This window comes from Tyto alba, unplaced genomic scaffold, assembly GCF_018691265.1.
Source record: "Tyto alba isolate M040663 unplaced genomic scaffold, T.alba_DEE_v4.0 Super-Scaffold_2, whole genome shotgun sequence".
In the NCBI taxonomy this organism is placed as follows: Eukaryota; Metazoa; Chordata; class Aves; order Strigiformes; family Tytonidae; genus Tyto; species Tyto alba.
Genome location: NW_024881282.1, coordinates 75048703 through 75076115, shown reverse-complemented (window position 1 = coordinate 75076115; position 27413 = coordinate 75048703). Strand labels below are relative to the sequence as shown.

The following is a 27413-nucleotide window of genomic DNA, read 5'->3' as shown; positions in this document are numbered from 1 at the left end:
CCTGAGAGAAAGACAAGCCTGTAAAGAAAGGCATTCATGGGCTGATGTTACTAAGCAAAAGAGAATCCACATGGCAGCAAATGTTTACAAATGCCTTAAGCACGGGAAAAAAAATTCGACCGCAGGCTTCAGTTGATCACAAGACACAAACCCTGAGGAAAGCAAGCTTCCTTGGTCCTAGTGCTGATGCCATCAGTTTTTAAATGTCTTTTGTTTGTACTTCATGAGATTTCATTCAAGTTCATCTAGAATAAACACTTCTGAAATCATTCCCGTCTGGATCTCCTGACTGAAGTCCAGAAGTGACCGACTGTGGGAGTTGTGGGGCAAAACTGTGAAGAGCATTGTGAAACCATCTACAACCTAAACCACTGTCACTCCATCTTCTTTCCTTGTGTTGTCTTTTGGATTCAGTAAAGACTATTCTCATTCTTGCTGTAATGGTGGGTTTGGTCGGGGTTTAGTGGTTTGGTTTTGTTTTGTTTGAAATGTTTGGTGCTTTAAGCTCTCTATAAGGTGACTCTGGGATACTTCTGTCATGATTTGTGTCATTTAGCAGTTTATGACACATTTTCCATGACAAGCATTATTGGTTTTCAACATCAGGAGTTCCCAGATGTGTAAAATCAGTATCTGCTGGTCATCCTTCACAGACCTGGCATATCAAATTCCTAGTCCTCTTCTTTTCAGAGGCTTAACTGCATCTGGTAGCTTTTGCTGAACAAAGTGCTTTGCTGAAAGTCAGTTTGCCATAGCATGGTCATTCTTACATGCTCTTACTAAAGTTTTTATGTTAGTTCAAAGCTCTTTTTATCCATTCATACATGTGATGATTATAGGTGCTTATTTTTTTGGAGTTTCTGTGATACTTGCCTGTGTAGTTCTCAAATAAGTATTACTGCAGTTTTCTCTGGGAGGAGTTGTCTCTTTGTATGCTGAGTATGTGCAGATCTGTTCTGTTGACTGTCTTACAAAATTTAGGATAATTTTCAAATCATTCTGAGCATTGTATTTCCTTCAGATATATACCAAGGCTGTTTCCAAGTACTTAATCTACTTTTTGGCTCAGAAAGACGCTTAACAGCTAGACACACTCACTTCATGGACCGAAGGGAAGCTGAATAATCTTGGTAGGATATGAAAAGCGCCCCCCAAATTACATTTTAACATTGTCTCTTCCTTTACCCCATTTCTCTCTTTCCCTCTAAATTATCTTTATTCTGACAGTCAGGTAAAGAACCAGTGGCCACAGGGGGATATAAGGAAAGTGGAGTGACTGGCTGGGTTAGTGCTGGGATGCTGTGGTCTGGCTGACTGGGCAGAGACTTTCTCTTCCTCATCCCCTTTGTCCCGTCCCTGTCCTTTCTACAGTGGCAAATCAAGCTGAGCTGGAGTGCAGTAATGGTGCTGCCATGGCTGTGTGAATACCATGGGTAGGGTTGAGTTTCTTCCTTAGAACTGGTAGAGGTATATGGGGGGAACTGGGGAGAGACAAAGCCAAACTATTACATTAAAGAAACTGTGCCCAGTCAAAACTGTGTGAAAAACTCTGACACTAGATCATGCTACGCCACTGTGACAGTATCTGCTGACTCAACCTTTCCTTACTGACGTAAATTAAATTAGGACGGCCTAAAAATAGCATCATGGCATGGTATGAATACTTTGTCCTTTCTTCTTTGAAGGTATTGAAATATTTCATCTGAGCAGCTGTGCAGTTTTGGGAAAGGATAACACTCTGTGCAGGTCTCTCTGTGGAGGACTAATTCCCTGGCAGCCAAGTGAGCCTCTGGGATGTGTTCCCCCACATCTCTGAAGATGCTGGAAACTCAGTTCTGATAATTGTCTTATTTGGAAAAAGCCATCCAACTTATCACCAAGCTGTATCTTCTTTTTTCTCTTTGTTGCTTTGTCCTTGTGGAGTCAGGTGGTGTGACTATCTTAAGCAACCTTAGCTTCGCTCTACCTTTAGGTTTTGGCTGCATCTGTATTGTTATATCCATCATAGGAAATTTATGTGCCTGAGACTATTTGCTAGTACTGAGGCATTGAATGACCAACATTCATGCTGTTTTCCAGTATTTGTGTGGGCTCATTTATAAGCTGTCTTAGAAGGCTTTTTCCAGCTTTCCATATATGGTGGCCATATGCCGATGGCCAACTGAGAATAGTCCTTGGCCTGTGGTAGCTCCCAAACTCTACACAAAAATTATTTGCTATTGGCCCATGCAAAAACTATGCCAGGGCTATTCTTAAAACAAAACAAAAAACAAACAAACAAAAAAAGACAGTACAGATGATTGGATTCCAGTGCCCAGGAACACTCCCTGACATTTTAATTTACCAACCAGCACAGAGGGAACCTACAGATCATCTGTAGTCTCTTCTTGACTTGTTTTTCTGCAAGCTTTGAGCTGGGATAGAGGGTATTTTTATTTGTTGCTCTTCTGGATTGTTCCTTGATATGTCAGGTCTTTCCTTTTTCGTGATACTACTGTCATTTTTTTGTCTTGCTTTATCTTTGTAGGTGATAAAAGTTTAGCTAAAACTGGAAGCTGTGCCATAATGACATTAAATAAATTTCTTATTGATTCCTGACCTGTCTTAGAAGAAAAAAACAAAAAAAAAACCTCTGGCCTGTTATTTGTTCTGTTTCTCCCCAATTTGAACTGCTGCAGGAGGTGAGTGAAGTTTCACTCCTAGCACTCAAGAAAAACAACCTTTGCTGGGAGCAGTAAGTCCTCTGTTCCTCTGCTCTGCGTTCCCAACACCATCCTCTGTGAGAATAAAGAGGTGGAATGTGGGGATGGGTGTGCCTAGAGTTGGCATTAAGAAGGTGGAGAGAGCCAACCACCATTGCAGCTCTAGCCACCGAAGGCTGTGAGGATAGGGCATGAGTACAAATAGCTTTAGGAGATGCGGAAGTCATTGTGAAAAGAGAAAACTGATATGAGAGGGTCTGGCAGAATGGCTGCAGAACACATGCAGCTGTGTTGAGTAGAAGTGGAAGCTCTGATGAGCAGGGTTGCTCTGATGTCTGGGGAGTATTTAGTTAATTACTGAGTGTGGATGTCTACATGTGGATCTGAAAGCTCCCACAGCAGAATTAAAATAACGATATACTGTATTTCAAAGTCAGCAGTAGCAGCTATGTCCTAAGGGCAGGACAGGACAGAACATTAGCTTTGGACAGAAGAGATTAAAAGTAGAGATAGTTACAAACCCAGTACAGAATCTATGTTTTACTAATGTGCCTTTGACTGTAATATTGTGCATTTTTAAAATCTGCCTTGTGGTTTCATAACTTCGTGGCTGGTAATTTAAAGAGGTAAATAAGTAGGATGTAAATTTGTCTGTATCTTTATTTTCTGTTTTTGTAGTCTCTCCTGCTTCTTTTGTGCTTCTTGGTAGCAATCCATAACATGACAAGAACTGACAACTAACACTTTCCAGTCCCCAGCAGAAGCAACTGAATCAGCACAGCTGCCAACAGTGTCTGTGTTACACAGTATTGATTCATTCTCTGAGTACCCATTCATTTTGGGCATGGAGTAAGGCAAGGCAGGGTGTGTGGAGGGGGAGTAATAATTTGAGACTAGGCATCCAGAGCAAGGAGTATGGCATTGACATTCTTAATTCTGAAATTTAGAAGATGTATATTTGACTTCAGCCAAGGGGGGTTACTAAGTAAGCTTCAATACAGTTTTATGTGTCGTGCTGCCATCTACTGCATAGACTACCTGTTCTTTTACTCATTTTCTCTCACATCCTTACTGAGTAAATGTTTATTTACCGTATGCAAAGGAGGAAAGGTAGATTTGAAAATAAGAAAGCTGCTACGTGTCTGTTTTTAGAATCCCAAAACAATTCAGACACTCATCTTTACAAGATGTTAATCTCAGTTCTAGGTAGGAGTCGTATTTTTGTGCTTTCTGGGTATGTCATAGATGGTGTGATACCAAGGCTCAAATTCAGCAGTGGTATTTACTTGTCTAGACCTGTATCTGGAATCTGGGCCAATGGATCTCAGTGGACTGGGCTTCACACCAAACAATCACGCGTAGCTTTTTGTAAAGAACTGTAAACTTTCATGGCAAATAGATTTAACGTTTGGGAAAAACGCTTCTCATTTTGGGTAGAAAAAGTACATAGTGGGATAGAAACATGCTCTGTAACAAAGTACGAACCTCCAGGCCAATGATCTTTTTCTGAAGAATCTGATGGAGCTTGAGACAGGATTCTGTATCTTCTGTATCTGCTTGATCTGGCCTCTGCACTCTCCACTTTCCACACTGCAGCAGACAGAGCTTTCAGAAGAGTAAACTGTGGGTTTTACCTTGCAAGTGGCTGTACCACAAGCAGAGTAGCCTATCTGCAGAATGGAGACCTCTGCATACATAGGTCTTCTGCCAAGCCTTGGTCTGGGAATGCAGGGTCTGCTGTAAAATTCATTAAAAATCCAGGAAGCTTGGGTCTCTCTCCAAAGAGCCTAAGGACTGTTTAGATGTATAAGGGAGATCAAAAGAGAAAGGGGAAGGGGAGGAAGAAACACAGCTTTAAAGTTAATTTTACTGTGAAGTGGTCTAAAAAGAAGATTCCTGATTTACCAGTTTTCAATTTATTAAAAAATGTGTTTTGGAGAGAGGATGTGATGAAAGCTTCCTTATATAAAGATCTATCAGTTATTTAGGAAAAGCCTGAATTCTAAATATAGGAAAAATCTGAGCTTGTGGGATGTAGGGTTAGATAGTTGCTATTATAATAAGCTGTCTAGTCACTTAATAGTTGAATCTGAATATTAATTTTCAGACTTTTCTTGGAGGCATTTGTTCAAATAACTCAAGTTTTCAAACTGGGAAAATGATCTGTGAAGAGTTGGTTTGTTACGTGATTAAGGACAGAAGATTTTTAGTTAAATTCCATGGCATTGGCTTTTCTACTCTTTTTATTATTTTTAAGCTAAATTTGCACATATATGTATAAAAAGCAGTAATTTCCAATTCACGCTGCAGAAGATACTGCATGTTTTTGAAAGTATTCTCTCTCTTCAAACGGTGCCCACAGATGGCAATGACTTTACTAACAGGCAAACTATTATGTCTTGGAAAAAACAAGTCTTAAACAGATGTGTCAATGACATCTGCATACCGAGTGTGTTTTGATGCTAAGTACAATTTCGGTTTTTGTTGTTTTTTTGTTTTGTTTTGTTTTGTTTTGTTAATTACGTTACCCTTGTAGACCCTTGAAAACAATAAAACCAGCATTCCCTCTAGTGGCCACCAGCAGCATGATTCATGGGACGCAAAGATTGCAGGGAAGTTTAAATACAGAACCATTTCTATTTAAATTGTAAGAATTAACTTTTTTTTAATTATTATTTTTTCACATAACTATGTTAGCGTGCCTGAAAGTCAGAACTGTCATAGATACCAAATTACAACAAAAGCTCTGTTACAAGGTTTAGGACGCGTTCACATGACTGGGATGATGTTGAAAATAGGGTAAGGAAGAAACACTTTTTTTGGAAGAATCCCAGCAGTTGCAAAATCTTGTAAACTACCCATTTCTAAAATCGTATTATTTCTGAATTTGCTTTGTATTAGCACGCATAGGAATATATTTTATGATGAAGATTGGGCCTCAGGAGAGCAGAGTCCATTTCTAGCCCTGCTATCTCCTAGAGGGACCGTGTGAGCAGGCAGATCACACACTGTCTGTTGTCTCATTTGTCTGCCGGTAAAACAGAAGTAAAACCGCAGCAAGTTGTGATTGCGACAGTTTAAGTGTATGGGAATGCCCGGGTAACTAACGGACAGATCAACCATTGGTTTTTTTTCCCCACCAACTCGTATTTTGGAGCTAAAACACCGTGAAAGTGTTTGTAATTAAGGGAAAATGAGGGACGAGGCCGCGGCGGGGAGCAGGCGCTGCTGCTGACTCACTCTCTGACCTTTAGCAACTTCCTTCAACCTCTGCCCGCCGCAGCTTTTATTTGGCGACCGAGGCCCGTTTCGTAACAGCGTTTCGGGGCGCTGGTGAATGGTGGTCAGTCACGAGAGGCAGCGGGCCCCCCCCGGCCATCGCGAGAGGCAGGGGCCGACCCGCGGCCCGGTCCCCCCTCCCGGGGCTGAGCCCGTGAGTCAGCGCCCCGCCGCCATCTCGGGGCCCGCGCCCACGCCTGGCCCGGGGCGGCGAGAGCCGGGAAGGCTCCTCCCGTTCTCCGGCCGCAGGACAGCGGGGCGGCCGCTCCGCCGGGGCAGCGCCGGGCAGGCAGCGCCTCTTCGCGCCCGGGTTTGCTGCGGGTCCGCGACCGACGGCCAACCCCCCGCCACCGCCGCGGGCGCGCGTACACGTGTCCTTGTGACTCTTGTTTACTATCAGTCGAGCGCCGCGCGGGGCATCCTGGGGACTGTCGTCTTATGGCGCCCAAGTCGGCAGGCGGCGGCGGCGGCGAAGACTACGTCTCCCAGAATGCCCCTCGGCGAGCCGGCGGAGGCATCAGCCAATCGGAGCGCTCCTCGGAGGTGATTGATGTGCAGCGCGGAGCAATCCGCTGCGCAAGAGAGTCAAAACATGTCCTCCCTCTAGGCGGATTCCTGATAGGCAGCTCAGACAGCCAATAGGAAGACGATGCGGCTTGAGCAACGTCGTCTCCGACCACTCGGCGACCGAGCGCAGCCGAGCGGGGGCGTGACTCCGTTGTGGGGAGGAGGCGGGGGGGGGGAGCTGAGGGGAATTTGGTAATGGCGACGGGTTTGGTAAGTGTTACAAAGTTTGGAGCTGCCGCTTTCGGGGGGCTGCGAGTCCCCGGCGGGGTACGGGCGAGCTCCATCGGGCCGGAGGGGAGCGGCGGCGGCTGCGGGCCGAGCCGAGGAGGCCGTTGGGTCCTGGCTTTCGGCCGCGGCAGGATCCCGGACATTGTTTACTGGGCGCCTTCCCTCACCGGCCCGGCGGACCCGCCACCCCCCGCACGGCTGGGCTAAAACCAACAGGGTATGCAGGGGCGCTGCCCCGCCGTGGGACCCTTCAGCTGCGGCTCCGGCTCGCGGCAGCAAGCGAAATAGAGCGGGGGGCGGTGTATGTGTGTCCCTTTTGTTGTGGGATTTTTTTTTTTTTTTTTTTTTTCCCCGGGGAACGCCTGCCTGCCCCGGTCTGTCGGAGCGAGGGCGCTCTGCCCCGCCGGGGGAGCCGCGGCCGTTTGGGGAAGGAAGGAGGGGAGGAACGTGGGGCTAGGCGCGCCCCATGCCGGCAGGGTTGGCAGCGGCGCCTGGGGGGCCGCGGCGGGGTCTGAGGGAGGGAGAGGCGGCCCCGCCGCCGGGTCGAGCTGTTACGCAGTTGTGAATGAATGGGGCCTTGCGCGCATGCGCGGTGCCGGCGGGTGGTTATAAACAAGGGCAGCGGCCGGGTGGGGTCACATGACGTGGGGGGGGGAAGGGGGGGAAGCGCGCTCCCGGGCGCGGCCTCGGCCTCGGCCCAACGAGGAGGGGGGAAGGGGAGGATGGGAGAGACTGGCGGGGGATGGGGCTCCCCTCTGGCTGGCCGCGGGTCGCATACTGGTGCGTGCTCCTGCGCCTTCAACCCCGCTGTAAATACATTCCTTACGTAACGAAAGTAATGTTTGTTCTGCGGCAGGCGCTCAGATGGTGCGGGGAGGGCAGTGCTTCCTCCGCGGCCCTCCTGGGGAGGGGGGAGACGTCCCGTGGAGTTGGGTAGAAGATACGGCTCGGCCTGCGTAATGCGAAAAGGCCATCTTGGCAAAAACACCATGAATCATGTTCTGTGCTCCTCTGAGGCCGTGTGCGCCTCTGCAGCGTTTTTCTGGCACGGCTGTGCAAGTCGGGGATGTGGAGTGAGGATCCATGATCAAAGCAGCTGTGCCAATAAAGTCTCTGGTGTAGATCCAGTCTTGCCAGTATGTTGTGTTTTGCTTGGAGAAGCTGTTCTCTGTACTAAACTCCATCCACTGAATTGCTGCAGGCATAGAGCTTGCCTGAGACTTCTGTGGTAGGTTGGAGGAAGGAAGGCAAATACCAGAAGGAAAACCACGGGAAGCATTTCCACCGAGGCATTCATGCACAGTGCAGTTTGGGTGGATGCTGCCCAGTTCCTGTTGAACCCCTTCTCAGCCACAGTCCTTATTTACTTTAGTCCTGAATTTATGTTTGTCCCTCAGAAACAGACATGGCTTAATTAATATGCTCTTTGTTAATATTGCCATTTAGTTTAGCATGACAAATTGACTGATTTTAAAGCACAAATTAATACATAAATTCATTTAGCTTCTAAAGAAAACGGCAATAGTTGTAGTCTGGTGAAGCATACTTCTGGAAAACATCTGTTGGGACAAGTTTTGAACATAAAGTTGAATTAAAAAAACTAATAATTTCAAGCCAGTTAATGGCCATTCCCCTTAATGTTCCAAAACGTTGAAAGGCTGTGGACAAGAGAAGCACATGATGTCCAAAGCAGGCTTTAATCAAATAGAATAAAAAAATTAAAAAGTAAAGCTGGGCACTTCTTTTGTTTTTAATTCGTTAGAGGATTTTTTTGGCTTTTGTATATAGGTGGCTTTGGTTTAGATAAATTCTTGTGACTTGGAAGAACAATTAATTTCTCAAACAAGTATCTGTTGTCAGACTAGCATGTTGTGTCTGCGCCTTATCTCTGACCTTCAGTGTGTTGGGATATCAGGACAGGTACTTTAAAATCTTGGCAGCTGGTGGGAAGGAGGGAGAAGGCAACATTCCCAAAATAAATTAGTTCGTTCATTTTGGCAGGAAAATGGGAAAGGAAAAGAGAAAAAATAGAGGGAGAAAACAAGGCAGAAAGGGGGAAAGGAAGGAGGTAGACAAGCCAGAAAAACAAGGAGTGGCTTTTCATAGTTGATTACTTGGAGATAATCATCAAGGTCCTGACCTATACTACTGAGGTACTATTTTTCTGTTCAGAAGTAACTGAGCGTTCTGCTTTTCTGGTGTTCTGTAATTTTACTGTCTCTCATGGGTGATAGAGGAATAATTTGCATTAAGGATGCTTCTTGGAGGTGAAATACACATGCCATTGATAGTTTATTTGATAGTATATTCTCATTTCTCTTGCCATCTCCACTTCCTTAAAAATCAGAGTTGCACTCTTGTGGCTTTTGTAGTAGTACCATTTCAGTAGAATCAAGCATTTTATTATGTTTGGAATGCAAGTTTGTGTAACTTCGGCATCTACTTGAAAGATTAGGAGGTGAGAAGGTTATAAATTTTCATGTCAAAGTAATTTGCTGCTTAGGTCAGACCTCTTCTGGTAGGGCCAGTATCTTAATTCAGAGGGTTAAGTCTTAACTATACTATGTACAGGACCAGCTGCAAAATGAATGAAACAAATTCATATAATGGGTAAAAACATTGAATATTGTTAATATTGGCTGTATATACACAATACCTTTAACTGTTTATTAAAATAAAGCTAGGGGTTTTTTCATAATTGTTATCAGGTGGCTTTTTATACATTACACTAAGGGAACTTGTAGTATGATAGTCTTACTGTTTCATATGAAAATATTAGACTGGTTTTAGCTATTGTTAGTATTTTTTTGATGTGTTGCATGATAGCTTACTTAGTGGACATGCATGTGGTAGACTTCTCAGATTTTCTTTCTTAGTAAGCTGTGTTCTCTGCTCTTTCGTGAGGCATTCATGATTACTTTTTCAATGGCACTTCATTAAAGTACAAGGTAATCATGTTGTGGTAGCTTTAATTCATCATCATCTGGAAAAAAAAAAAAAAAAAGAGTAGATAACCAGATTACTAAAGACTGGATAACCTTGTTTTCCGTCTTTTAGAGGCATTGGTTGTGTAGAATAATCGCAGAGTTCTCTGACTGCTGAAGATGGTTTAAAATATTTCTTTTGGTATAAATGTTAAAATTTTGGGAATTGGGCAAATGAAACTGCAGTGAAATGTACTAGTAGAGGTTTATTTTTCTTTCAATTTACAACATAGTTAAGGATGTTAGCAGTGAGAGGTGTTTGAGACTGTATGTAGAGTTGAGATAGCAAGGGATGTGAAGGGCAGTGAAAAAGGCTTCTGCAGATATGCCAGTGGTGAAAAGGCGACTAGGGAAGATATGAGCCTGATGGTAAATGGTGTGGGAGACCTGATGTCTAAAGGTTGAGGATGAGATTTTCTTTGCTTTGGTCTTTATTTGCAAGGCATGTTTCCAGGTTCCTTGAGTCCCTGGGCCTAGCAACACACATCTGATGGAGTGAGGTACTACTTTGTCTACCTCAGAGGTGGAGCAAATTAGGGGGCAGGCTGGTTCTGTGAGCCAGCTGTACACAGGTCAGTGAGACTGGATGGGATGTGACAGGGGGAGCTTGCCAGTGTTACTGTGAGGATGGTCTCCAAAAGGCAGTGGATTTGGTGGTGGGAGGACTCCCAATAACTGGAATAAAGAAACTGTAACACCTGCCTTCAAGGAGGAGGATGTGGGGAAACTGCAGGCTGGCCTGTGTAACCTTAGCCTTTAGGAAGGTTGTGGAGCAGATCCTCCTGACTGTCATGTCCTAGGCAAGAAGATGACTTGGAATAGCCAAGGATGGATTAACCAGAGTCAAACCTTGTCTGACCCGTCTGATTGCCTTCTCTGATGGGATGGATGCATGGCTCAAAGTACCAAGAGAATGTTGTTTACCTTGGCTTGAGTGGTGGTTGAGGAGGTGACCCCAGACTCTTGGAGGCAATGGGCATAGGCTGTGGCAAGGGAAGTTCAAATCATGTGTAAGAACAGCTTGTTTACAGCAAGAGCGGTCAGTGGAACAGGTTCCTGGGAAATGTCAGGGAATCTCCATCCTTCCAGATATTAGAAACTCAAGTGGCCAGGGCTCCACTCAGTCTCATCTGACTTCAAAGTTGGCTCTGCTTTCTGCAGTGATTGTACCAGATCATCTCTAGAGGTCCCTCCAAAGCTAAATTATGCTGTGATTCTCAACAGGTTGTGGAGGATTTAGGGTTCTGATAATGAAGTAGCTTGTCAGATGCAACTTAAACCAGTTTATGTGTATACAGATTTTTAACCACCGTCTCTTTAAAGTCAGATACTTTGGAGCATCCTAACATGGTGTGGGAAGTGAAGACAAATCAAATGCCTAATGCAGTTCAGAAACTCCTTCTGGTAGTGGACAAGAGAACTTCAGGGATGAATGAGTCACTGGAGTTGCTGAAGTGTAATGAAAACTTGCCCTCTTCTCCTGGATATGCATCCTGTGATGAACACATGGAACTTGGTAAGTAACATGACTTTTTCAGAAGTCACATTCTAAATTTTCTTGTAGTGAAATTACTGGAAGCTGACTGAATGAGATAGTGATTTTTAACTTAAGTAGGGCAAGGAATATGACAGTGAATTGTGACATCTGAAGGTCTTTCTTTGCAGTCACTTTTCCCTTTAACTCATTTCCAGTTCTGACACACTGGCCTGTTGACTTAAATGTGTTCTTGAACTCAGAGCTGCAAATTTCTGCTTCTGATCTCCAAAGGAGCTTTTTTTTGGCACAAGAATAACAAACAGCTCAAGAGCTCCTCCTAAAGGGAAATTATGCTGCTTTAGATCAGCTGCAAATAGAGATTCTGGGCTAGAGGAACATGCAATTTCAGTTCTTACATAGTGGAGAAAAAGAGCATGTACATTAGAAAGTATTGATAGAATCAGTGAAATATTAACACATTTAAGTCATGGAGTGATTAAGAATAATGATACTTAGTTACAGGAGAGCACGTAATACAGACTTTTGTTAATGAGCTGGACTCTGTTCTGCTATTGTACATAACATGTGAAATGTCTAGCTTATTGGTAGGAATTCATCTGTACCAGGCTGTATACCCAGCATTCATGACTTTTGAGTTACTTAATTCCAGTTCCCTGGTGGAAATATGAAAAACTTTTACCTTGTACAGCCCCTGATGTTGATAATTTTCAGTGTCACACCTGCCAGGACAGATTAATTTAGTTGCCTTTTGTTGAATGTTTTTGGATTTTAGTGAAGCATGTTGCTACTTTTTCATAATTCTGAATTACAATTCTGTGTAAGCTAGACAGTCTAGTAAAAACTTTAAAACCAGAACTACATTTTTATCACGTTACTTAATGTTTTTCTTAAATTGCTTGTATGAATATATAATAGACTAGAGACATGATTATTCCTGTGACCATTTTGTCAATATTATGAATAGGGTTTGTGAAATGTTGGTAATTGTGATACAAGAAAATCAGTTACTTCATTGTGGCTCCATATTGATTTTTATTTGCAAGGTTTGATGTCAGCTAGAATGTATCAGTGGGTATAATTATGTTAACTTGTGCATTTGTTCGTAGATGATCTTCCTGAACTACAGGCTGTGCAGACAGATTCTACCCCACCTGCACTTTTTCAGCTTGGTGCTGATGTTTCACATCAGGAGTGTTCAAGACCTTCATGGAACCAACATACCTCAAACAGCAATTCAGAAAGTGCTCATTCTTGTGAGAATGGAGTGAACTGGTTGACAGAATTAGCAAATATAGCCACAAGTCCTCAGAGTCCTTTGATGCAGTGCTCTTTTTATAACAGGTACTGACACTTCAGTTTTGAAGTCTTAAGATTTGTAATACTGTCTCCAGAAACATTTTCTTCACTCTTCACACCCCTTTGGTTTTGAGCCAGAACCCTATTTTTGATCTTTCTATATAGTAACTTTATTCTTCTGTGGAAGATTGCACAGGACTCATTTCAGAACCTGTTGCAAAAGACGCTTAATTGCAGCCACGAATGAGGTAGGATGCTATAAGAATGTTGCCTAACCACAGAAGGCTCAGAAATTAAGAACATTTGCCTCATGTGAAGCAGCAGATGAAAAATCAAGATGAATTTGTTATGTTATATTCTTCCTAGTTCACTGACTAGATTTTTTTTTTAAAGAGCTAATTCGAAATCTATTGTAATGTATTTTTTATTGGTAGTTTCAGATTTGTGATCTGTAAACTCCATAAGGCTGTGAGCAGCAGTGTGGGATATTAGAACTTTCTGATCTTTGTTTTATTGTATGGCTTTGGTCTTGGGTTTATAAGAAGAAAATTAAATACCATATTGTGAACAGTAATGCAGTTGGGATGTAATCATTATGACAGAGCAGATGCCTTTATGTACTCTAAGAATGAAATATTCAAGATATTTCTAAAAACTTCATTGTTGTGACAAGGATATGCTGATGTGGAGGCAGTACTGTCATTTGGGTGGATATAGAAGCTATGCAGGAGTTATGCTAAATACTCCCTTTGCCTGAGCTTGCACCCTTTAATCATCCCATTTGGATATTAGTGTGTGGGAAGTTTATTTGGTATTTAGCTCATGCAAACAAATATTTGTTAAATAAAGCCATTTTAGAGTAATGGCAGCTAAGTCTTGTGTTGTCTTAATCTGAAATACTTTAAAATACATTTTTCTATTGTAGATCATCTCCTGTTCACATAATAGCTACAAGCAAAAGTTTACATTCCTATGCACGTCCTCCGCCAGGATCCTCAAAGAATGATCCTAACTTCTCCAAGAACGATTTGGATGAAACACCAGTCAGACATGAAAGGGTGAGCTGTTCTGAAACATTTCTAAAATAAAGATGCATGAGTAACGGGTTAAGCTTTTTGAGGTGAGAAACTAGTTTTAAAAAATCATGTGTTTAGTTCTAAGACCATTTCTGTTTAAGCTGGATTTTCTGTTACTTTTCTTTTTATCAAACACAGTAGGCTTGTAGTGCTACATCAGAGTCCACATTTTTGTGAAGAGATCATATTCTAAGAAAGCTCAGCTTCTCTTGGAGTTCTTATTCTATAGCAAGCTTTAAAAACTGCATTAACTTGTTTGATGTCACAAAAAGGAAGTACACTATCATCTCCTTTTAGAGGCACAAAAACTGTCAGTCCTGCTTCTCCTTTTCCTGTGTATTAATTTGTGTCTTAAACTTGTCTGTTAAAGACACTGAATTTTTCCCAGTGACTTTTCTAGAACCAACTTGGCCCTACAGCTTTCCAGTAATTTGACCATAGAGTAACCTGTGGTTCTGTGGATGACCAAGGAATGATAGCTTGTAAAATGCTTGTACCTAAGCATAAGGTAATCTTTAGGTGCTAAAAGAGAATGAAACCCCAAAATTCCAGGATGTCATATTTCATGAAAAGGAGATGAAAATATTGTGTTCACATTTACTGCATTCCTTCAATCTTTGTCTTCCTGTTACATTGCTGTTAGTATTTAAGGCAGAATTTTAACACAGATGCAAATGAGAGAATGTGTCTGAAGACATAGAAGATCAGTCCTAAAGTTTTCCACAGTAAAATATTAACACCATTTTGCCTTTTTTAATAGGCGAATAGTGAATCAGAATCTGGCATTTTCTGCATGTCATCACTTTCAGATGATGATGATTTAGGATGGTGCCATTCCTGGCCCTCAACTGTTTGGCATTGTTTTCTAAAAGGTAAAATAACATGTATCATCAAATCGCTATTTGTTTTGTCTTGGCTTTTTTTTTTTTTATTGTAACATAGTTTGTTACATAATGCTAATCTTTTTTTTTTTTTTCTTGAAAAAATATATTAGGCTCTCGTTTGTGCTTTCATAAAGGACGCAATAAAGAATGGCAGGATGTTGAAGACTTTGCAAGATCTGAAAGCTGTGGAAAGGAGGAAAATCTCCCAGTGAGTCCATACAAGGTAGCTGTTCATTCTAATAAATTAATTTCAATACCTGTAGCAAATATCTAGTTTCTTATGTTATTCCCTGTACCTTCATTAATGTCCAGTGAGAGCACTTAGAATGTTGGTATTTTTTTAATGTAACATAAGCTGATGAGTATACACCTATAGTACACACAGGTATATGCTTTTCTTGGGGGAAAATTTATTAACTATACGTATGTTTACAGGGCTATGGTTCTGATGGTTTGAAGTTGATTTCTCATGAAGAAAGCATTTCCTTTGGTGAGTCAGTGCTGAAGTTGACTTTTGATCCTGGCACAGTGGAAGATGGCTTGCTTACAGTAGAGTGCAGACTCGATCATCCTTTTTATGTTAAAAATAAAGGTATGAAATATTGCAAGTATATTTGGTTGTGTATTAAAATATTCTTAGCAAGTGGTTGCAGATTTTATTGGCATCCCATGTTGCTCAAGAAATTGATAAAAGCAGTGTTGTAGAATCAATTTAGTATCTTCGTAAAGAAATCCAGAATTGGAACAAAGCAAGCTGTAAAGCTATAAAGCTACAGAAATACTGCATGTCTCATCAGGAAAGATTCGATCAAGTATATAAATGGAGCTCAGGAAAGCAGAAAAAATGGGGGGAAAAAGGAAAGCTGCAAATAAGGGAGGCTTTTCTCCCTTGCTAAACATGGAACTTCTGATGACAAAAGGTACTTTTTTTGCTAGAATTAGATCTTACTTGAGATAAAAATAAACTATTTGCAGTAAGAGTTCCCTGAGCAAGTCTTTCAGATTTTCCTTTTGGGTGAAAGAAACTACATCAGAACATTTTTATAAAATTATATAATTTAGAGATATAGGATTGCTCCAGTTAAGAACTAGAGAGATTGTCTGGCCGTTTGTCTAATTTAACTCTTTACCACTTCAGGTTGGTCATCTTTTTATCCAAGCTTGACTGTGGTACAGCATGGCATTCCATGCTGTGAAATGCATCTTGGAGATCTGTGTCTACCTCCTGGACACCCTGATGCCATTAACTTTGATGATTCAGGTGTTTTTGATACATTTAAAAGGTAATTTTTGGATAAAGTGGCCTCAGTGGTTCTTGTATTTAATGAGTAGGCACCTTAAGTCTACAAGAATTTGAAGCCTTATGTAGAGCAAAGAGAGAGAATACACTTGGTAATACAAGATAAATGTGAGGGAAAAATGAAGACTGAATACTAGGAAAGCTGTGTAATGATGTGCTCTGCTAAACTGCAAAGTAATACCTTGGAGTGAAATAACTTTTCAGCCCCTCTTTATGACAATTTAAGCCAGATTAGATAAAGCCGCAAAAATACGCATATTATCTGTATAAATTCTTCAGGTAAACTGGGTTTGAAAAACCAAGCACAGTTTTCCCACGATAGTATGTCTGCCAGTATTAATTTGTGCTTCATATGCAGCTATGTATCTGAATTATCTGAGTAGTTTCTTACTAATAAATGCATGTGCTATGGCTTTAGAATACAGTACTTTCACAATTAGTTTTAATTATTTTTTGTATATTCTGCTTTTTGTAATTCTTTTCTAATATATCAGACTTTGAATTTAGGTAACCTTGAGGTTTGCCTTACTTTGAGCAAGAGGTTCAACCAGATAACCTTCAGAGGTTCTGTCCAACATAAATTATTCTAAGGAAATAGTATTACTCATAAAGATTTTTACATACTATTTTGAGTGTTCTAGGTTTAGTAGAATCCATCTTTTCCTATGACGTTACCTCCTTTTTAGCATCTCTTTTTAGTCCAGTTGCATTTTGTTTTTTTTACAGTAGGAGAAAATGAATTTAAAATGCTCTTTGCAGTTCAAGTCCTAGGAGCTCTTGTATGATTTCAGTCTAACATAGAGTTCAGATTGTTTGTCTTCACTCGTTTGCTGTCTGGGGTGTTTCCTTCTTACTAACTCCTATTCCGACCTGCATATATGGAGAGCTGTTAGAATCATTACATTTATATCTCACTGAAGAAATTGGACTTGTGGCTCCTTACTCATCCTGCAGCCTAGCTGAATACTGCCTAGACACTTCAAATTCCTTGTCTCTCTGGGCAGATGGGAGTAAGTCACCAAGAAAGGCACATGCAGCAGCAGCTGTGGTTAACAGAACAGAAGAATTAAAAAACAAAATCCTGTTGCTGTGTTACGGCAAGGAGATTAGGAGTAGGAGGTATGCTGAACTGTTTGTAGAACAGAGAGGTCCTTTTGCATGATGTTGTGAACTTGGCTGCAAGGTTGTCAGCATTATCCCTTCTTTTCTGAGGGAGTTTGGAGGCAACCCTTCAGGCTCAACCCTTGCTTTTGGTTCCGTCCCACAGAAAGGAGCTGCCTGTGCAGATGAGGGCTGGACTGCCACTTGCAGCATTTCTTTGCTAGTAGTTCTACTTTGTGTTTGGAAAAAAGCTCTTCAAAGCCCTTACTTTTGCCATAAATTGTGCAACTATAGCCACATTGAGCAGAGCTTTAGAGTTACATACATTTGGTATTTATTTTGTGGAGGTAACTCAATGTTTTAGATTTATGATCAAATAGCACCTTTACAAGTCTGTTTTCCTCATACAGCATGCCAAAGACAGTATAGCCTGTGGTTCCCAGACTGATCTGCACACACCTGGAGATGATAACAAATAATCTGTGGAACTGAACTACTTCTGTAGTGGTTAGAGGTTAATTGTAGTTGTTGGTCAACAAAAAATTACAACCATTTAATAGTATTTGGATGTCTAAATTGTATGGCAACAGCTTATCCGAGCTGTTGAAGTACCCTGAAATATCGAGGAATCTCACGTTTTTGTCACTAGAGGGCAGATGTTTGTCAGCTTTGAATCAAATAGTATGCAATGTCATGGGTCTTTAAACAATTTTAAAATCCCAGTGGAAGGTTTGCCTGTAAAATAATATGTATTTAAATGCCTAGAGAAGTTATTTGTACAATAGTGTATATAATAGTTCATAGTGATATAGTGGTTTCATATTTGTAATGAACACAATGTATTTGCAAGTGAACTCAACACTTCTCTTCCCACATCCGTTGTCCCTTTCAGTACTCGTCATTCACTGACCAGATTTCATTTATGGTAAGGACAGAAGCAGAAAGAAGCTTATTTCAAAAGATTAATTGATATACAGATTGATATACAGCTGGGAAGTTGATAGTATAAAGCAGATCTTACAAAGGTGCAGTCTATCACATTGGAAAAACTATTAATTCATCTGCCAGAGTTCTTTTTTTTTTTTTTTTTCACTCCGACATCTGCATCAAGCACAAATCATTATGTCACTCAGGAGACCAGAATATTAGAAATGCTGTACAGATTAAGAGTGAACAGCTGTTTAGGGACTTTACATGAAAATTACTTGATCATTTTATGGCATGTCTTTTTCTTGTAGTTATGATTTTACACCAATGGATTCCTCTGCAGTTTATGTGCTAAGCAGCATGGCTCGCCAGCGTCGCGCTTCTCTGTCTTGTGGAGGATCAAACAATCAAGATGCTGAGAGATCAGAATGCAGTAGTAAAAACTGTGCGTCTACTGCATCATCACATCTTTCCTCCAATTCTTTGTACAGTAAAGCTGGCAAAAGTCACAGCTCAGGGACTGCAAGTACTGTGAGTGCCACTTCTCCAAACAAATGCAAAAGACCAATGAATGCCTTCATGCTTTTTGCCAAAAAATACAGAGTTGAATATACTCAGATGTATCCAGGGAAAGACAACAGGTAATGGTATAAAACTGTAGTTTTGTTATTACTCGTGAGCTGGGAGAATATCTGTGTCCCATCTTTAAATTTAAGTGAACTAAATTTTATATTTGAAATTAAAGGTGTATATATTGTTTTAAGAAAAAGTTTTGAAAGATGCTGACACAAAGCTTAATTTATGGGCAGACTTTAAATATTTACAGTACTCAGTAAATTTGACACAAGCCATTTTTGGTAAACTTACCTTCTGAGAAAGCATTTGGGTAAAGCCACTGACATATGTATATATGTGCACTGGCTACACAGCAGTCTTTGTTTATGCTGATGAGAAATGTTCATGGGAGGGAAGTACCACGCTCTCTGCTCGTGTGTTGTAATGGAAAAAGGGAATTTTTGGTTCTTCTAATGAAGTCTTGACATAATACTGCAACTTGTTCAGTGAAGTTACTGTCATTTATTCTCCGCCTGGATATCATGTTGTATAATGGACTACTGATTGTTAGGGTATCTGAAAGTTGTTTGTTTTTTTTTTTTTTTAATCAGTGCATTGCCAAATTTTGCTTGTCCTTAAGGCCTTCAAGAATCTGATGAAACTTGCAGAAGGGTTGTGTGTTTGGAGGAGGGTTCTTTGTTGGTTTATTCTTTTGTTTTTACCGATATGCACGTTCATGTCTAAACATTTTTTTTTAAAGATCTCCATTATATGTGTTTTAAATAATCTTACTATTTTGTGCTAATTGTCCATATGTAAATATAAACTAAAACCCATGAACATGCACTGATTTTATGATCAGATTTTTGATGTATATAACATTATGAAAACTGTTACTGTGAGAATTGCATTGTCACATACACATTCTAGTACTAAATCTGGTAAAAGCTAAAGATGACAGGGCTTTGAGAGGATTTTGTCTATTTTACAGTGTTCTAGCAAGGAGGCTGTAACTGGTGTTGAGAAATAAAATCCTACCATACAAGTAACCCATCCTTAAATCCCAGCCAGTCTTGTGTGTCCTGGCAATGATGTTCTGCAAATGTTTATAGTAACTCCAATGAAGCAGGTCTGCCTTCAAATCCATTGCAACTATTAATGAGAAATTGAACAGAATGTCAGCTAGGGAAATCTGTGATGGTTATAGATTTAATTTAAAATGCTGATTTCAAATGGATGCAGTGAAGGGGAGCTGCGGCTGGATGGATGTGGAAATAAGTTGACTATTTCAGTGAGCAGGTTTACCTTGAAAGAAAGTGCTGACAAAGTTGCAAGTAAGCTTCAGAGTGCCCTGCTCCCTGTCCCGTTGGGAAGGCATTTGGGTGCAATTTCTTGGCATCCATAAAATACAGTATAGGAGAAATCATAGGAGTTAGTGAATATTGATTTTATAGGCATTCAGCTACTGTTTCTTAAATGTTGGTGGGGCATTAATTAACTTGGAGGCAACTGTTTTTTAAATGTAAGTATGTATCATTTTCAGACTACTGAATAGATGTTACGCATGGTTACATATAGTACCCATTTCTGTACACTGGAGTTCCTGGTTTTGCTACAGTTACTTTATTTGTCTTATGCATGTAAGAAAGGACAGAATTTGAGGTACTCTGATGTAAATGGTCTGTTCTGAGACAAAGTAGCTCAAGGCATGTCAACAAGATAGGGAGCTGTAAATATTTCAACCACCAGTCAACATTCACGTGATAAAAATACTGTGGACTGTAAGATGTACTTGAGAAACTGGTGTTAGGGTAGCACTTGTTTCTCTTCTAGATATTCTCACTGTAACTGTAGTTGGACTTGATTGTGCGTTCAGAAATACTTGACTATTTGAGTAGTGTACATTCTAAAGAAGAAGAAAATCACCGAAACTATTAACAGCACTTACTCATGCTGAACATAATTACTGAGTAAACTTGAGGCATTCTTAACTACTGTTTCACAATTTCTTTTGAATTAACTGCAGTATAAGGGATTGCATCCTGCGCATCATTCTATTGCTAAAACGTTGTCAGGTATCTTACCAGCCATTTTAAGAGGACAAAGGCAGTGTACAGAGCACTGCAAAGTTCTGATGAGGTGAAAGGCACCTGAGGCGGTGATGCAGTAGGGTCAGTTTTTTCTTACTTGTTTCTGGACAGGAGAATTAGGTCTCAGTTGTATCAGGAAATTTCCCTGTACACGTCTTTTTTTCAGTCTTGGTGGTTCACTCATAGAACTGGTTCCTTGGAGAAATGGAGCTTTTGTCTCTGCATTAGATTTTTCAAGCTTTTTGAAAGGTACAAATCTCTACTCGCTCTCAGTGCAGCTTTTTCTCTGGAGGTATGAAATACGTACATACTTTAGCATTTGAAATACAAAGATTCCATGGTGTGTTTTATTTGGAAAGGCAATGGCTTTTTCAGAAAACCTGCTCTCTGGGTCACCATGTTCTTTCCAGAGGCTACGAGTGACCCAGTACAAACTGGTGACCAAAACCAGACAGGTTTCTGGTGCTGTTGATTTGCCTCTGAATACTGCCAAAACCTGAAAAATCTGCTAATTAAAGTGGAATGTGTTTACATCTGATGAGAAAGCAAAGATAATGGTTCTTAGTTTGGATAGAAAATGAGAAATTCTATTGCTGAAGAGGCAGGCTGTGCAGATGGATTTGATGTTGATGGGATCTGGTTGCACCTTGAGTTTGCTCTAAGGAGTCAGCAGAGCCTGGGACAGCACAGGCTTAACAGCAGCCCCCGGGCAGTTCTTACTGTGCTCTCCCAGTGCCCTGCAGCTTGGGGAAGCCTGAACCGTACTACATGATTTTGCAGGACTAAAATCCATTTCTTGGTGTGGTGCAGAAAAGCCTTCAGAATTGCTGTATGGGAAATGCTGTGGAAGTGGTTGATGACACTCTGCTCTTCTTGATTCTGTTAGAAAGTCTGTGAATAGCTTCGCTACCACTGAGGAATTTTTTAATATGATAAAGCAAAGTACTTGGTTGTATAGATCTTTTTCTTAAAGCTGGTCATAGAACTTCTGTCACTGTAATCTGAAGCCGAAGCACACCTACTCAGTAGTTCAGTAATTGTCATTGATAAAAGAGCTGTTGTTTGGAGGTTTTCATTCAGCTAAAGGCTAGAGTTAAAGCTTTAATGGTGTATTGATCCAGCATTTGGGAGTGCAGCTAAGCAATGTGGCATGATAATATGGGGAAATACTGTCCAAAAGGCATCAAGTTTATAGGGAGTAGGAAAAGCAGTTCATTCACTTTCTGGAAATGATGATAGGTGTGTGAGAACAAATGGCTTCTTTTGCATAGGAACAGGAACTTACCAGTATGTTCCACCCACTCGTGTTCTCCCCAGTATGAATTAAAGGTGGAGGAAGCTACACACATCTATTAAATAGACATGGGGGTTTGCAGTTAATGAAATACTTGTTTTGCTGAGATCATACTCCGATCATTGCCCTAATTATTAGAGAACATATTTTCAGCTAATCTGTCATATGATCTAGTACGAAAGTAGAGCAAAACAAATGTGAGTTACCATTTGGTGGTGGTTTTTTTAACGTCCCTATTTTGTGGGTTTATGCGAGTTGCTGTGTGTTCCAGCATGTGCCCTCTGAAATGTTAGAATGTGCATTGACCCATGCTCAGCTACCACAGAGCACTCAGCAGTTTACCTGTTAAGTATGAGAAGATAATCAGAAACACGATTGTTTTAAAAAAATTTTTTTAAAGATACAGTTCATTTCTTCTCTATTATTTCTACATTTAACTGTTGTCTTTAGAGTGCTGAGGTAAAAAAGAAAAAGAATAAGGGTATTTCTTAACACCCTGTCCTGACTGTACTGTAAACATTTATCTTGCAGAGCCATAAGTGTGATACTTGGTGACAGGTGGAAGAAAATGAAAAATGAGGAAAGACGGATGTACACGCTAGAAGCCAAGGCCTTGGCGGAAGAACAGAAACGTTTAAATCCTGACTGTTGGAAACGAAAACGAACAAATTCTGTATGTTTGTGAAGCAGTCTTTTTCATTATGCAGTTAAATGTGTTCATATGGCAGCTACAGTGGTTTTTGTTCAGGATAAACTCTGCTGTCAGCTTATTTCTTGGTAGCCCAGACCTTCATTTTACTCCCCTGTGTTGTGTAACCTGCTTTTGGACAGCGGGCAGGAGACAGATCAGGAGAGGGTCTCTCTCCGAGTACTGTGAGAGAGAGTTCTGTGAATTCTGTTGGACTGAAAGCGAGTGTGCTTGTGAAATGCAGAGGAAAGGCACGTGAGCTTTTGTTTGAAGTAACTGAGTTTATAAGGTTGTACCTAAACTGCGTCTGTCCATTCCCCTCAAAACCACAAACTTGCACAAAATCCTTCTCTGTTTCGATTCAGTCAGTCTCCTTTTTCTTCAGTAAAAGCTTTTTCTTCACCATTTTCTGTCTTTTTTACTCATCATTTACATTGGCATATATGAAGTTTTTGAGGGAGCAAATTAATTTTTTTCCATTAATCCCTTTTATTTATTACTTTAATTGTAAATTAAATACAGTAGATAACACTTCTTCTGGAGGGGAATAGATTGTTTTCAGCTTTGTAGAAGGCCATCAATGTAAGCCTCTGCAGCAGTGTATTAGTAGGTGGTGGATGCATTAGGTTAGGGGTTTCAAGCTAATACATAATATAAAGAGAACATCAGAAAAAGGAGATTCTGCCAGCCTGCGTGCTCAGAAGAGTAGGTTGGAAGGAAAGATCCACTGAGGTGCACTGAACCCCAGATCCTTTTGTCAGCCATTTTATGCCTGGGTAGGAGCATCAAACATGGTGTGGACTTCACAGGTTTAAGATTCCATCCTCAAATTACCCCCTATCATGTGTAAATGAGGCTGCTTTCTCAAGAACATATGCAAGTGTTGCCTTCAGACTGAATAAGAAATGCTCCAACACTGACTTGCTTCTTATTGCTGTACATACTTGATGCTGAGTTTTGAGTCCCTTGTTGCAGAAGGTTTCACCAAATCCCAGCTGCTAGGAACAAGCTGTTTTTCTGTTCACTGTATTCTATTTTAATCAACAGTGACAGCTTCTGTTAGATTTCCTTGTGAGTTTAGTTAAAATAATAATATTTATTCTGCTTTTACACTACTGCAGTCTTGGGCATTGGATGGTGAGATCAAGTTCACTTCACACGTGTACCTGTGAGCTTCAAGGCGCTCAGTGGGGCTGTTTGTGTATAACTGAGAGGAATAGTGATGGGTTGGCCTCAGCGAGGCACCTGGATTGCTTTCCCTGCCTTGGAGTAGGATTTTTAGGGTCTTCAGGCTGAGATAACAGTATTTGTACAACCTGTTACCTCGGTGTTGTAACAGGAAATGCAGGAAATACCTTTTTTAATTGTTTTATTTCAGTGAACTAAAGTTGTGCTTGCAGCTTGGTTACCTTATCAAGTAATGAGGGTGGATTCCAGGCTGTGACAAATCTTGATGGTGTTTTGATGATCCGGAGACAAAATCATCTCTTTTGGCCTTTTGTTTTCTTCTGACTGACCAATGATTCCAAGTACTTGTGTTCTTCAGAACAAGTGTTTGCTAAATTTAAGATAACGTCTGCTTCCCCTTTGCTTGGTAACTGCTGACCTGTTTTTTCTCTTCTCAGGGCTCACAACAGCATTAAGCCAGAATGTTCCTGTCAACTGTATTTACAAAATGGCTGTTGCTTGATGGCAAGAAGATGCAAGACAGAGGTCTTACAATTTGTTGTGACTTAGCGTGACCATAAAATACTGGCACCATCAAGTTGGAAACGATCTAATATGAGTGCAGATTTGCTTTTTACAGTAGAACATAAGTAAGCTAAAACTATCAACATTTTAAACCAAATTGCCTTATTTTCTTCCAAACTTCATATATGTATCAGGTAATATAGGCTTGAAAATGGATATCCTGTGGTGCTAAAGTACTTTAGAAAGAGGCGAAGGAGATGTGTATAAATGTTTATTTTTAAAAGAAAATGTACAAAAAGGGGAATTTTAAAATATGTAACAGCTGTTTATATACATTGATTCTTATTGCTGATTAATATGTATTGCACAGCCATATTATTAATTACGATTCTGGGGCCTGGGATTTTCTGAAATGGCAAAATGTATTATCAGCCTCTAGCTCCCCAGCCTGCCCCGGTGCCAACAAGTGACCGGAACGTGGTAAACGCAGAGCGGGGTGTAATGTGGCACGGGAGCTGCTTGCTGGGTGGCCAGGTATAAAATCTGTACCCCCAAGTCAAGAGATTTTTGCACCAGCTGGCACGAGTGCAAGCTGTTATTTGTGGTGGAAACAATGGCCCAGAACAGGATGAAATGAATAAATAGCGTTATCTCAAGAAAAATGGTGCTGTCGATATCGTCACCATCATAGTTTTAACTCTGTGTTTTGTCTTTGCCACATATTCTACAATATTTTATTTTGCCATAAGACATCTTTATGGTGGGGGCAAACTTTGCACTTAACTATACGTGCAACACTTGCACTTTACTTTTTTTTTTTTCCTCCAACTGTCTAAAATTAGAGCAGCTGCGTTAGGATTACAATTGCTTCTGCTGTGAACCTTTACAATCATGGCTTTTCATGTACTAAACAGCTGTGTGTTTCTTTTTTTTTTTTTTAAGAATCACAACTGTAAATTTCAGTTAGTGACACATGTCTACATGATGTTGCCCCTAAGATTTTTGCACACTATATTCTTGTATATTATTTCAAATAAATTCATTAAAATTTGGTGTTGCGTATTTTATAAAATGAAGACGACTACTGATTAAGTTAGCCCTGCAGAGCTGAGCACGTTCTGCATGGAAGTCTTTACATGAACCCATCCAAAGTGCATTTTGATGCTTTACAGTCAGAAGCTGCTGAAGAATTTCAAATACTGAATTCAGGATTGGATAGTCAATGTTTTTTATTACAGCTTAAGCAAAAAGAGAGTTGAAATCAATATAAATTATTTCAAAGCAAGTAACAGTGCACTAATCATTTGTTATTTATAAATATTTTTCTTTCTGTTAAAATTAGTGATTTTTAGATGGAAGCTGCTGATTCTAGCATTTCAAAAGTACAATTTTCTGAATAAGTCTAAAATGTATCCAACTGTTTAAAACTGTACTTACAGAAAAGGGCTACTTCCTTATTTGAGATATTCAGCAATTACACTGTAATATCTCAGTATGTTCTAATTTTATACCTTTCTAAATTCAAAAGCAGTGCTCAAGAATGATTCATTTTTGTTAGCTTTAGACTTAGAGCATGAAAAATTGTAGGAATTCTGTATTTATACACAAATATTTTAAGTTCCTATAATGCGAACAGAAAGGAGGAAGAAAGAAGTTTCACAGATGAAGTCAGTAAACACATTTCACCATAAAGCTGATTTACTTGGGAGTAATCTACATGAACTGTAAGTATAGATGTGGCACCAAGGATGCCGGGGTGTGTTACTGTCCCGTCCCTGTGTCGACAGAGTTGCCCAAGCACATTCACTGAAGGGTCGACATCGCTTTTTGCAGCAGCTGAACCATGATGGGATAGACTGGGGCAAACTCCTTTCCCTCTCTTGTTCTTACTGATTGAACGTAAGCTTCCAGGGCACCACTGGGAAAAAAAAAAAAAAAAAAAAAAAAGGTAAAGCAGCTAAAGCAATTAAATAGTGCACAAACACTGTGTGTTCAGGAACTGAAATCAATCAACTTCTACCCTACTACAGAATTTCCCTCAGATGATCTTGCGTACCTCTCTGGAAGGAGATGGGCAAGAACAGCCTCCCAGAGCTCTACATAATTGCTTCACGATCTTTCTTTTCTTGCATGTTCTGAGGAGCGAGCAAGTTAACATTTAAATAAGCAGTAGCAGCATGTTGCAGATGGCTTGAAATGACAGCTCTGACGCACAGACTCGGGCACATTCCTGTACTGGTAACCTTTAGCGACGAAAAGAATAGACTCCAGCTGCTGCAGACGCTAAAGGTACAACTTACAGAATGAAAGCTGGGGCACTGGTGAAACACCGCGCTGCCTTTAGGTGTTAAATGCCTTTAGCCATTTCCTGGCTGAGTCTTCCGAGCTGCCGCTGTCCTTCGGGAAACGCGGCGCTAAGCCCCGGACAGTGGATGTGCGCATTCACATGTCTGGCTGCGCTGGTGTTTTCGCGTACGTTGTTGTAGGATGTCACACACAGAAGTGGTCTTGTGTGATTTACACAAATTCAAAGCTAAAAGGGGCAAGGGATTACATCCTTGTCTTACGTAATTCAACTTGCCTTACAACACAGGGCCACCTTTCATCCAACTATTCTAGTAAATAGTATTGTTGAACGACAGCATAGCTGTAAAACAAACACTTTATAAAGGTTCATCTGTTCAAATTCCAACTTCAGAGTTCTTTGAGTAGGCCAAGTTACATTTGCCATACTTACATACGGCCTCTAATTGATTTTCCTCTCCTTTTCCTCTTCTCCCATTTCTTCATGTAATAGATGAAATGATCTTGGGGTTTTTCTTCTAAAACTTTTTATGTTACACTCCATTGGTGCTATTTACAGCAAAATTGTGACAGTAAGCCAAACCCACGCACAAACAACAGACCCCATTTTGGGTGTGGGGGGGATGTGGCTGCTCCTCTTCTGCTTGGTGGCAGCTACTCCAGGCCGCGGGCCTGGCTGGACGCAGCCCCAGCCGCGGAGCTGACGACGTCCCTCCGCGTCGCGGAGCGGGGGAAGCGGTTCCAGGGTTTGTCCCCTGCCTCCCTCGTGGCTGGGTGGGACACATCGGCACGGCTGCTCCGCCACTGCGGGGTTTTGGTAAGGTGGCAGGACCCTTCCCAGTGCCACTGGGGGAAGGTGGGTGGTCGTCGGGCACACTGGAGGCACAGGGCTGGGCGAGGTGATAACACAGAGTGACGGCAGGGTCCTGTGTATAAACCCGCATCAGC

General features: G+C 40.9%; 2 protein-coding genes across 2 annotated transcripts in view; one reads left to right on the top strand and one right to left on the bottom strand.

Annotated features, from left to right (window-relative positions):
• The first annotated feature begins 6712 nt into the window (after positions 1 to 6712).
• Positions 6713 to 25212, top strand: HBP1 (HMG-box transcription factor 1). Its single transcript, XM_032996225.2, has 11 exons — positions 6713 to 6758; positions 11084 to 11276; positions 12365 to 12599; positions 13480 to 13612; positions 14391 to 14502; positions 14625 to 14737; positions 14950 to 15106; positions 15653 to 15797; positions 18154 to 18483; positions 22313 to 22454; positions 24095 to 25212. Exons 1-11 carry the CDS (start codon positions 6744 to 6746, stop codon positions 24110 to 24112), a joined length of 1593 nt encoding a protein of 530 aa, XP_032852116.2. The 5' UTR covers positions 6713 to 6743; the 3' UTR covers positions 24113 to 25212.
• The window catches only part of COG5 (component of oligomeric golgi complex 5), a 188705-nt gene continuing 185379 nt past the window's right edge, over positions 24088 to 27413 (bottom strand). The window contains exon 22 of the mRNA XM_032996224.2: positions 24088 to 26079. Within this exon, the coding sequence (XP_032852115.2) occupies positions 25965 to 26079 (115 nt within the window). The 3' untranslated portion in view covers positions 24088 to 25964. The remainder of the gene's footprint in view (positions 26080 to 27413) is intronic.